The sequence below is a fragment of the Telopea speciosissima genome, chromosome 4, assembly GCF_018873765.1.
Source record: "Telopea speciosissima isolate NSW1024214 ecotype Mountain lineage chromosome 4, Tspe_v1, whole genome shotgun sequence".
NCBI classification, from domain to species: Eukaryota; Viridiplantae; Streptophyta; class Magnoliopsida; order Proteales; family Proteaceae; genus Telopea; species Telopea speciosissima.
This window is the reverse complement of record NC_057919.1, coordinates 1,031,671-1,044,708: the sequence shown is the minus strand read 5'-3', so window position 1 is coordinate 1,044,708 and position 13,038 is coordinate 1,031,671. Positions and strand designations below refer to the sequence as shown.

Genomic DNA, 13,038 nt, shown 5'->3' with positions numbered 1-13,038 from the left:
GCATCATTGCCAAGCTGCCCGTAGGTTTGCTTGCAAGCAGCCCAAATCTGGGCAGCTGTGTCTAGAAGAAGAAAGTTATGCTGCAAATCTAAAGTCATAGAGCCAATCAGGTAGGACATGAGAACACCATTATTGGCAAGCCACCTTTCCTGAGCAGGTCCTTATTCAATAGGCATAACACTAGTGCCATTAATATGGCTGGTGAGACCACGGCCAGCAATGGCAAAGGAGGCAGATCTGGACCATAAAAGATAATTTGAGCCATCAAGTTTAATAGGATTTGGTGGAAAATTGTGGTAGTCTGTCTTCCTGTGGCCATCATGAAGTGGCTGTAGAATTGGAAGAATCACCCATACTGGCAACAAATAAGCCCAATAATACCTTCAAGTTAAGGGCTGAATTAACTCTCCAAAAATCAGAAACAGCAGCAGAGGAAAAACCCTATATCGATATTGTAAGGGTTTTGAAAAAACCCTGAATTGCTGAAATTGATAAAGGGAATAAATGGTAAAAAAAAACTGCAGCAAAATGGCTGGAACTAAAGTCGAGGGACCCTCTATGATGGAAGAAATACCCTGCAAAAAATCAGAACCAATGGGCAGCAGCAACCCCAAGATCGATAGGTGTCAGGGTTTTGAAAAAAACCCTGTGATGGTGGAATCGATCTCAAGGAGGTCTTCAAATCTGTGAGATAATTATTGAACCAATAAAAGAGCAATCCTGCTGCAGGTTGTGGTTTTCAAAGAGAGGAGTTGATTCCTTGTAAGTGTTGCAGAAGCAATCTCCCAAAAAAACTGAAGATCCAAATATCGCAGGAGGCTTGGCTGGTTCCTATCGAGAAGAATTATGGAGCATTAATGAGGTAATGGGGGCAGCAACTGGATCAAATGATCACCTCATCAGTGCTGCCCTATATGGGAATGGAGAACAAGGGAGAAGAGAGAGAGAGAGAGAGAGAGAAGAAAAAAACACTGAAATTCGAAGGGGGTTGGTCCCTAATTCGAAATCTGCTTTGATACCATGTAGAGAGATTTAAAATTAGGGTAAGGCTTGGATGATTAATTATCATCCCAAGCACATCTATTTATAATCATAATGAAACAAATAAAATAATTACATCAGCAATGTGGGACTAAACCTCATACAAGAAACAACACATAAAAGACATAATAACAAAGGGAAAAAGTCCAGAATACCCCACGGTATTCTGGCCCATATATTCTAACATTAGATTAGGTGGGAAAAATTTAGAACAAGTCAATTTAGATTAGGTTGGGTCAGGCATGTATAGGTCCAACATGGTGAAGCCATTAGTATTGCGAAAAGTAGGGTAAATACTGTTATACTTCTTGATCGGGGCCTAATTATTCATAATAAGTGTTACATAATCTGAGTTTTTAATCGATTATCTATGAATAAATTAATACACTTTTGTTATTTATTTTGATCACAAGATTCCAGGGTTAAGCAAGCGATTTGAGAAGAATTAGAGTTAGTTATGCATCGAAGTAGAACGCTGGGACCTACAAGAGTTTGGTTTTCCCTATGGCGCAGATAGAAGAGTGCAATGAGGGCAAATTTGGTATGTCACAGAGAAGGTTGCATGAAGAGTAGAAGCGAAATTTCTAGAAAGAAGATTGGTCCCCAAGCTAATTGATTCTAGCTAAAGAATCCAAAAGAATCTTTTTAATTGCTAATGTGAGGAGGAGTTCTAGTGGAATGCGATTTCTTTGAGAAGGAAGGAAGCCTTCACGGTTTGGGAGTGGACCCTCACCAATCACTATTTCTCCCATCTTTCCTATTGTCTCTACCTAAATCTCCTCTCCCCCACGTTTCTCTCTCTTCACTCACATGCTGCCCACGGACGGTCTCCCATCTCCTAAATCTCTCTCCTTCCTCAAAGCTCTCTTCCCTATTTTCTCGCTCCCATCTCTCTCTCTCTCTAACCCTTGCACCAATTCCGATTTCTCTCTTTTCTCTCTCATCCCTCCATGTTATCTCTCTTCCATATCTATTTCTAACCCTTGCGACCAACCCCCCCTAAAATCTCTCCACGTCTCTCTCTCTCTCTCTCTTTCTTTTTCAGATAAAATAATAAAAATAAAAAAGAAGAAATCCACTCACTCCCTGATGGACTCTCTCGATTTTCTCTCCATCTCTCATGCTCTCTTTTCTTTTTCCATTATTTTTCTTTTTAAGAATGGCTCCTACCTCCTGAATCCCGCTCCAATGTCCACGACAGAGGACAGTACCACTCACCATTGTTCCATCCTTCTTCTCATAGTCTCCTCTTCTCTTTTCTTCTTCTTATTCTAAGGATTTGCCTGGACAGCATTCTGCAAGAAAACCAGCCTCACCATTGAAGCCACTCCAGCTCTCTACCTGCGTATCACGTTCATGGATTATTTAATTTCTGGTTTAAGCATACTTGATTATTTGATGTTGAGACTCCATCCCTTTGTGAATGATTTTAATTGAATTATTTAGTTTAGAGAATGTGCTTCTGTGATTTATATTTTCCATTCAAACAATAGCTTTTATTGGAATTTTGGTTGCACCGATGATAGCCTATAACTGACCAAACTAAGCGTGCTAAGCATATGCGAAAGACGATAGTGATCGGCAAGATAGATTATAACTAGGACGAACGAAAATTATCATTGTGTGGTTGCATTAAGCATAGTTCGAGAACTCGCGAGATCTCGCTGAGTTTCTCAATTTTTTGAAAAGCCAAGACGATACTGCCTGCGAGTCTCAAAAGTGCAATATCTCGGCGAGATCTCGGTTCGGATCTCGGTTTCGACTCATTTTTTTAACCCACCTACCACTTAAATACCTCACCTAACTCGATAGAACTCGACATATCTTGGCGAGATCTCGGATCTCGGGTCCAGATCTCGGATTGACCCATAGTTGAGGATTCGAGTTGGAAAAAAAAATGCACCAACTCGGCGAAGCCGAGATCTCGACTCGTCTCGGTTTTTCCAAGAGCCGAGTTGGTACCGAGACCCGAGTATTAGTACCTTGGCATTAAGCTTGTAACTATAATGAACCGAAGTATGTGCCAGAGTTAAATAATCATATCCATGGGGATTTGAAACCTAAAGGCTGTTTTTCTCATCAATTCTCACTTTTGTTAATTATTAGATTTAGTGAAGAAGAAGAAGAAAGAAGAAGAGAGGAGAAGGAGAAAGAGGAACTGCACAAATGGGACTGCAGTCGTTAGAATGACTGCTCCCAAAACCATATATTAAATAGGGTAAATCATAAAAACAACATAGACAAAAATACCCCTCATTAGAGGAGTCGTGAATAGGAGCTGACGCTAGCTCCCTATTCATGGCTCCCCCTTACTCCTAACACTCCCCCTCAAGCTGGAGCATAGATGTTAATCATGCCCAGCTTGGTACAAATATAATTTACTCTCATACATCCTAAAGGCTTGGTGAACAAATCAGCAAGCTGCTCCCCAGTGCGAATATGCCGAGGAGAAATAATCCTTTGCTGCAGCTTCTCACGAACAAAATGACAATCAACCTCAATGTGTTTCGTTCTCTCATGAAACACAAGATTCTCAGAAATATGAATAGCTGCCTGACTGTCACACCACAATAGCATAGGAGAATCATCACCAAATCCGAGTTCAGTCATCAACTGTCTAATCCACATTAGTTCACAAGTGCCATAAGCCATAGCCCGATACTCCGACTCTGCACTAGATCGAGCTACTACAGTCTGTTTCTTGCTCTTCCATGAAACTAGGTTCCCTCCAACAAAGACACAATAGCCCGAAGTAGACTTTCGATCAATAGGAGATCCTGCCCAATCCACATCAGTAAATCCATCAATCCTTCTATGACCATGATTAGAGTATAAGAGACCACGCCCTGGATCCTTCTTAATCTATCGCAACACCCTTATAACTGCCTCCCAATGAGCTATCCGAGGGGGGGACATAAATTGACTCAGCACACTGACAGGAAAAGAGATGCCAGGTCTAGTCACAGTCAAATAGTTGAGTTTCCCTACAAGCCTTCGATACTTCTCTGGATCATCCAGAACATCCCCATCCTCTGCCATAAGTTTCACATTTGGATCCATAGGAGTATCCAAAGGCCTAGATCCCAGTAATCCTATCTCTGAAAGTAAATCAAGCACATACTTTCGCTGTGAGAGCAAAATCCCTTTCCTTGATTAAGCTACCTTAATACCCAAGAAATACTTCAGTCGTCCTAAGTCCTTAGTCTGGAATTGCTGTCCCAAATATGTCTTCAAGTTCTCAATGCCTGAAGAGTCATCCCCTGTGATAACAATATCATCTACATAAACTACCAAAAATATCCTCCCTGCATCTGACTGCCTGAAAAACACTGAGTGATCACTCTCAGACTGCGTCAAACCAAATTCCAACACAACATCTGTAAAACGGCCAAACCACGCTCTCGGTGATTGTTTCAGCCCATACAAAGATTTCCTCAACTTACACACCTTACCAGACTCCCCCTGAGCAACAAAACTAGGAGGTTGCTCCATATACACCTCCTGAAGGAGGTCCCCATGCAAGAATGCATTCTTGACGTCTAGCTGAAACAACGGCCAGTGATGTATAGCCGCCAATAAATCAAAATGCGGACAGAAGTAAGTTTTGCAACCGGAGAGAAAGTATTCAGATAGTCCACACCATAAACCTGGGTATAGCCTTTAGCAGCAAGACGGGCCTTCAACCGAGCCACAGACCTATCAGGATTAACCTTCACCATAAATATCCAGCGGCAACCAATAGTAGACTTGCCAGAGGGTAAAGAAACAAGATCCCATGTCTGATTGTCCTTCAAAGCAGATAACTCCTCAGTCATGGCAGCCCTCCACCCAGGGTGAGCCAAGGCCTCTACCACCGACTTAGGAATAGGATAACTGTCAATAGTAGACAAACAAGCAACAAAAGAAGAGGACAAATGAGCATAGGACACAAAACGATTAATAGGGTGTTGGGTACAACTCCGAACCCCCTTACAGGTAGCAATAGGAACATCAAGATCAGAAATAGGAGGTACAGTAGCCGAGGAGGAATTACCTGGAGGGGGATCTAAGGGCGAGGAGGACGTGGGAGATGGTGCTGCCTGGGTATTGTATCTCTCCATAGGTGTAATGCGATGTGTCGGCTCATCGGGTGGGCGACGACGAAAAACAGCCAGTGGTTGTGTTGGAGGTGGCACATGAGGCAATGGATCCTACACAGTAGAAGAAGTATCGACAACATAAAGAGGGAGATCATCGTCCAACTCTGAAGCAGGCAACGAGGATGCAACAAATGGAGTAGATTCAAAGAAGGAGACATCAGTGGTAACAAAGAACTTCTTTAAATCGAAAGAATAACAACGGTAACCCTTTTGGGTTTTAGAATACCCCACGAAAAGACATTTAAGAGCTCTAGGATCCAACTTAGAATGACCAGGACGATGATCCCGAATAAAACAAACACACCCAAAAACACGTAGTGGTAAGACAAACAATGGATGGGAAAGGAACAACAAAGAACATGGAATACCACTACCCAAAACAGAAGAAGGCATGCGGTTAATAAGATAACACGCAGTCAAAACAGCATCAGCCCAAAAAATTTTAGCCACTTTCATCTGAAATAAAAGAGATTGAGTAACTTCCATCAACTGTCTGTTCTTCCTCTCGGCTACACCATTTTGTTGAGGTGTATCCGCACAGGAGGACTGATGAATGATTCCATGTTGAACCATTAACTCATTAAAGGGAGCAAAAAAATATTCTTTTGCATTGTCACTTCGAAGAAGTTTCAAAGAAGTAGTAAATTGATTCTGAATTTCAAGCACAAAAGTACAGAAAATGGAAAACAATTCAGAACGATATTTCATTAAATAAACCCAGGTTACTCTGGAAAAGTCATCTACAAAAGTGATAAAGTAACGAAAACCCAGCACAGAAGTAACAAGACATGGACCCCACACATTAGAATGAACTAAAGAAAAGGGTTGGACAACCCTGTTATTGACTCGAGGGGGATAACTTACACGGTGGAGTTTCCCAAACTGACAAGACTCACACTGTAAACTAGACAAGGACTGAAACCGACTATCTAAAATCTTCAAACTCTGCAAGGAAGGATGACCCAAACGACAATGAATCTGATGAGGAAGTGCCACACTCGAACACGCCACAGTGGATGCGTCGTCAAGAAGATACAGTTCCCCAGATACGCAACCTCTACCAATCGTCTTCCTCGACTGGAGATCCTGAAACTCACAATAATCAGGAAAAAAGGTAACAGAACAATTGTTAGCTTTGGTAAATTTTCGAACAGATAATAAATTAAAAGGAAATTTGGGCAAGCAAGAAACGGAGGACAACGACAAAGAGGGGGTAACTTGCACTGCCTGTACCCCGAACTTTAGCAAGAAATCCATTGGCTAACACAACACTGGAAGAAGATTCACGAAATGAAGAAAAAATAACTTATGCTCCAGTCATATGGTCTGAAGCACCTGAATCAAAGATCCAGGGACGAGAAGTAGATGACAGGCATGCAATAGCATTACCTGGCTGAACTAGGGTAGCAGTGGAGAACTGAGATAACTGAGAATTCTGAAATTGAGTAAATCATTCATAATCTTCATCAGACATAGTCATTGTTTTACCCTCAGGCTTGGAAGGAGGGGTAACCACCAGATCACTGCTGGCTGAATTCGCAAACTGAGGTGGTTTACCATGAAGCTTCCAACAAAAGCGCTGAATGTGACCAGCTCTGCCACAATGATGACAAGTGCGCACCTGTCCTGAAGTCTCTAAAGTGCCGGATGTGGGTGCTTTACTGTTCCTTGACCCACGACCACGGCCACCACCACTGCTGCCCATACCTATCCCACCACTAGACCCACGGTTGGGAAAGGCCGCGAGTGCTGAACTCTCATTACCATGGGTGGAATCTTGGCTGTTCTCACGAGAAACCCGTAAAAGTCGAGAAAAAGCTTATGGAAGTGTGGTGACTCTATCCCCACCAAGGATTTGAGACCGTACTGGCTCAAATTCTTTTTGAAATCCACCCAAAAACACCATAACAGCCAGCTGCTCTCGCTGTTGCTGCATCTCTTTCACATCAGATGTGATAGGAAGAATGGAATTCAGCTCCTCATATAGTCAATTGAATTCCGCAAAATATTGGGTTACAGTCAGAGTGTTCTGACCCACTTTATAAAAAGCTTGGGATAGGTCATAAATCCGAGACAAGTTGTCCTTCCCAGAATAGAGGACATTCAAGTATTCCCATAAACCCTTTACTGTGTCAATGTGAGTAACCAAGTCTGCAATCTGATTATCCATTGAGTTCAACATCTGACTCAATATTCGTGCATCCACTGTATCCCATGTCGTGTCTCCTTCAGGCTTTGGCTTTGTGAGATGATCATGTTGATCACGCCCCGTCAAGGCCAATCGACCACCTTTTTCCACTGCTGAAAATTAGAAATCCCTTCAAGTTTCCTTTCGGTAATGCGATGAGAAGAGGATGACAGTTCAGTCACAGTCGTCTTTGCATCACCCATGCTTCACTAAACACCTTGAATCTTCACAGAGAAGCCTCGGACAGAGTGAAACTGATGGACAGCAAACACTCCTCAAATTACAAACAGTTCTGTAACTGTAGGACAGCATGGTGATATGATCTTCAATCAATCACAACCAATAAAAATTACGAACAGTTCTGTAACTGTAGGACAGCAAGGTGATATGATCTTCAATCAATCACAACCAATAAACACCAGCCAGCAACAAGCAATCACCACCAAAAAATAAAAACCACAAAACCTGAATCGATCTCCACCTTGGACAAGCAATCACCACCAAAAAATAAAACCACAAAACCTGAATCAATCTCCACCTTGGCACATACCAAAAAATAACTCCACAAAACCGAGACCTAGTTCTTTTGTATAGTCATGAACTAGTCTCAAATAAAACCACCAAACTGCAGCAAAGGGTGCTGCATCCCCTTTAAGATAAGAGCACGAGAAGTCCCAAACCTTCAAGTCTTCAAAACCGCAAGCTTATTCAAATCAAAACGCAGGAACAGAGACAGGATTAAGGATGAATGATCGACTCCTACAGTCCCTGCTCTGATACCAAATTAGATTTAGTGAAGAAGAAGAAGAAAGAAGAAGAGAGGAGAAGGAGAAAGAGGAACTGCACAATTGGGACTGCAGTTGTTAGAATGACAGCTCCCAAAACCATATATTAAATAGGGTAAATCATAAAAACAACATAGACAAAAATACCCCTCATTAGAGGAGTCGTGAATAGGAGCTGACGCTAGCTCCCTATTCACGGCTCCCCCTTACTCCTAACATTAATTAGTCATTAATTTAGTTTTAAATTTTGCAAATTGCTTCTCAAAACCACTTTCACATCATCTTAGTAGATTTAGCCTTCCAGTTCCCCATGGATTCGATTGCTTCTTACCGTGATTCTAGCAGTGATTTAGGGTTTAATTTTGATTCGATAATGACTTGATCACTTCTGAGCTAGTTTTCTAAATGAGATTAGGGTAAAAGGATCACAAGAAGCCACAATATCAAAATGGAAGATTTTCAAAACCCATGAATGATCAATGAGAAGCTACACTATAAGAATGGAAGATTAAGGGTAAAAAGATCTACCAAGTAGCAACCAAGATGCAATACTCGTTAATTAGGAATTACCACCATCAGAAAATCCCATTGGTTCAAGAACTTAATGAACTATGCTTCTTTATAACACACCTTGGCCAGGGATTTGTTGCTCAGAGGTTCGTGAATCTTTTCCATTTCACAAGCATCATTGCTGAAGATGCCATGCTCAGTGTCAGACGATTGGTTGGAATTAGAAGGGTCCCCCAAATCATTGCTATGCTTGGCATCTAAGTGATGGATCTGGCTATCAACGGGAAGACCTGTTTTGGTGTCAAACATGAGATGATTATCATCGACACCAGAGCCAATTGAATTATTATTACTCATAGCTTTTTCAGAAGAAACCCCTGAGGTAAAAAAGTTCATAAGAGTCTTTTGCATTCGATCAGCAAGACCACGTTTCTCATCGTTGAACTGAGACATTCGCAACCCTGCAAAAAGGAATATATTTCATGTAAAAGGAAAAGTGATAATACGGGTTTTCTACTTTTCTGTGTGCTACAAAAAGGGCCTGACTATGTAATATTACTTGACCAAACTAAAATCGGTTCAAATTAAAAGTTTACATATAACTTGAGTTATAAAATCTTGGTTCGCATCTCTTCCTACTTGGTTAACTAAATCACTGCAAATAAAATGAGGTTCAGATTTTACTGAAATAGTTAACAACATTACATGAGGTCAAAATATATCTATAAGCAGGCAGCTGCAGAAACCACCAGATTAATCACCTACAGGTTATGAGTTATGACAACTACAGTTGCCAAAGCGTCGCAAGTGGTGCCTAGGCATCCAAGCTCGTTCTTGGGTCCAAGAAGACAACACGCCTTGTTGACACTTCATGAATTTACGTTGCTTTATGTTCATCGCATTGTTTTTTGATGAATATGCACATATTATATCCTATGCTTTGTTTACTATATATTGGTTTTCTCATATTAGGCCATTACTAGCATAATTATATCATATTGCATAATTTTCCCCATATTACATTGATACAGCTTCTATATTGCATATAAACATAAAAAAGGGTGTAGCCAGTGCACGAGGATGCCGCTATTGCAGGGTCTGGGGAGGGCAAGGATCGAAATCTAGGTCTCGGACCTGGTTTCAGTCAGGCCGGATCTCGTTTTGTGGTTTCAACACTGGGTTCAACCCTGGGTTTCCTTGATTGAAACCCAAGGTCGAAACTTGGGTTTGGACCATTGGTTTGGACTGGGCTTCGTTTCGGCAAGGCTCAAAACCTAGACAACTCGGAGATTTCGGTCAGTTTCAACCGAGATTTAGTTCCACGGGGGAGAGGCATATGTACGCAGCCTTACCCCCGCTTCACGGAGAGACTGTTTCCTGACTTGAACTCGTGACCACCAGGTTGCAATAGAGCAACCTTGCTGTTGCGCCGAGACCTGCCCTCTGTATTGCATATAAACATAATAATATAAAATTCTCATTGCTATATTACATATATTCATTTACTGCACACCTAGGTGATGCCTAGGTGGGCGCCATGTCACCTAGGTGCCTCTCCAACGCCTTGGGTTGCCTAGTCGACTTGACAATTACGATGACAACACATCATAATATCTGAAGCATGACAGTAAATAAAGGCATAGCAGAACGGGGTCCATGCTGCCAACCCCAAATAGTTGTGTTAAGGTTTACTGGAGCTGGTTAAAATGGTAAGAGAAGGGATGCAAAGACCACAGATATACCTGTGACATAACACTAGGTTATATTTGCAGCATTGATCAATTAGGCCTAAAATTACATAAATCCAAAAAACTTTCTATTAGAAAAATAATTCCCTACCACTGTTGCCGATACAAAAAGAGCCATGAAAGCTCCAAACAGGCTGTCTTGATCCAGATCTGAGTCTAATGCAATTCGTTTATAGGGATCATGTTAAGCTTTTAATTTATCCAATCAAGATCCTATCTAATTAAGAGTGATAGGATCTTGCTATCTTATCGTTCCAATTTTATTGGATGTCTCCGAAGAGACCTGCGCAAGGATGACATGCACAAATCAAGAAATGGTTCGAATCTCTCCTTCGGACTTTTGAGATGAGCTCTCCCCTTCCCTCTTCTCCCCCTTCGGCCCCCACCCACCTCCACCCTTCCTCCCCAATCACCACCCTAACCCCTCACCGCCCTCTACTCACCCCCTGCTGCCCCAAAAACCTGGTCCTCTCTTTTCTCTACATCATCCCCTTCTTCTTCTCGAGTTGGTCCCTCTCTCCACTTTGTCAAACCATCTCAGGAAGGATGCTCTAAGGTTGCTCACTACCCCCAAGACCTACTATCCCCTGAAATTACTATATGGAAACTCTGCCTTGTTGGCCATTTTCTTGGCTCCCGACCACTGTTCAACATTGTTAAAACTTCCCTCACTAAGCAATGGAAAGCTCAAGGTGTTCTGGATACTTACCTTCTGGATAATGGCATCTTCATCTTTAGGTTCTTCTCAGACAACGTCTTTGCCCGTGCTCTCGACGGAGCCCCCTGGCTTGTCGGCTCCACTCCCCTCTTCCTCAGACAATGGGACCGCCTTATGCAGCTCCAAAGGGTCGACCTCAGCTCCATTCCCTTTTGGATCACTCTACGTGGCCTTCTGTTCCATTACTGGAGCTCTGAATGCCTCAGCATCATCGGCTCCGTCATCACCTATCCCCTCTATACCGACACTAGCACCAAACGTATGGACAAGCTCACTTTTGCTCGAATCTGTGTAGACATCTCAGCTGACTCTCCTCCTCCTTTGTCGGTCTCTATTGTTGACGACAATGGAATCAACTTTGAGCAGCCTGTCCGATATGAATGGCTGCCTCCCCGTTTTTGGCCATCAATCGAAGACCTGCACTGGTAAAGCTTCCATCCCTCATACACTCAAGCTATCAGAGGCATAAGATGAAGAAGACTTAGATTTCCCTCCCCCAGATTCCATCCCTACTCAAGGCAATTCCCCTGAAGCCACTGTTGGTTCTCGATCGGCTGGTCTCTCTGGGGACTTGGCTGGAAGTCCCTTTGTTCCCTCTGCTGGTTTGACGCTGCAAGGCCCTTCGTTGTACCCAGCTCCTCCGCAACACCCTTCTACCTCAAGGGATCCCAGTCGTGGTAGGCAAAGATCTCGCTGGCGTAATCGGCGCCACCGTGCTCCTCCTCGTTTCGGTACCCCTTTGCGACGCCAGCATTGGACCTCCACAGCTCCCGAGAAAGGCTCTCATCCAGCTTTTGGCACCAGCTCGACACCCCAGGTCACCTCTGCTTCGCCCTCCGCAGCTTTGCCTCTAGATGTCCCTGCGATGGCTCCTGCTCCTCAGATTTTGTCGCCTTCTGCTGGCGTGTCTCAGTCCCAGCAAGCCAGGACCTCCTCTAGGTCAATGGGTTCTTTTGGCGAGGCTCTGATCCAGGCTACTTGCTCTGCCGACTACTGTAACCTCTGGCCCTTTGAACTCTAGCGCTTGCATCAGTCAGAAAGCCTCGCTGCAACCAACTCCTTTGGATGCAATCTCTAACACTTTAGTACCTTCTGATCGAGGTTGCTCGTCTCGATCCTCTCAAGGCCTCTCTTTCCCCGAAGCTTTCACCTTCTCGGCTCCCTGTAATGACTCCCTTCCATCTTCTTTGTCGTCCCTTAACCTTGTTTACACCCCTGTCGCCATTACTTAAACCTTTGCTGCTCCCTTCTGTAGTGGTTCCTCAACACCTTCTAACCTTCCCCCTCTGCTCCATAACCCTCCTTTATCCCCTAACCGGCTGAGTCATCACCCTCGTGGTCCCCACTCCCCTGTCCGTAACCCTAACCTGAGTTCTAACCATCTTCACCCCAACGCCTCCTCCCATCCAATCTCTACCCCTTACCCATTCACCCTAACCTGACCCATTTAACTTAAATGAAAACCCAAACCAAACCATGCCTAACCCCCCAAACCGAGACCCCCCTTTCTTTCTCATTGAACCGGTCCTCCTTTGGACCAAATTGGGCACCTTTCTCCCTCTCCCCTTCCCTTCTCCTCTTGGTCTTGTCTGATGGGGTCTCCTTCCCTCCCCCCTTTGATGAGATTCTCCCCCTAGTGGCCCCTATTCTTTGACCACCACTGCCCCTGTGTCCACAAGCTGTCAGCGCCCCCCGGTTTCTTTTGCTTATGCTCGTAAGCACTACAAGAGCCTCCCCCTAGGGGATTGTTGCCTAACCCTCTTTAGTTCTCCATGTCTTCTGGTTTTTTCTAGAATGTTAGAGGTCTCAATTCCTTGGCTAAGCAAGCTGCCATTAAGGCCCTCATTAAGTCCTCCTACTCTTCTTTCTGTGCCCTGCTCGAAACCCGGGTTTTTCGAGATAATGTGTC

At 43.5% G+C, this 13,038-nt stretch overlaps 1 protein-coding gene across 1 annotated transcript in view; it reads right to left on the bottom strand.

Annotated features, from left to right (window-relative positions):
• The window catches only part of LOC122658885 (DNA polymerase kappa), a 115,076-nt gene that overhangs the window by 30,787 nt on the left and 71,251 nt on the right, over positions 1-13,038 (bottom strand). Inside the window, 1 exon segment of the mRNA XM_043854034.1 lies at positions 8,784-9,124. Within this exon segment, the coding sequence (XP_043709969.1) occupies positions 8,784-9,124 (341 nt within the window).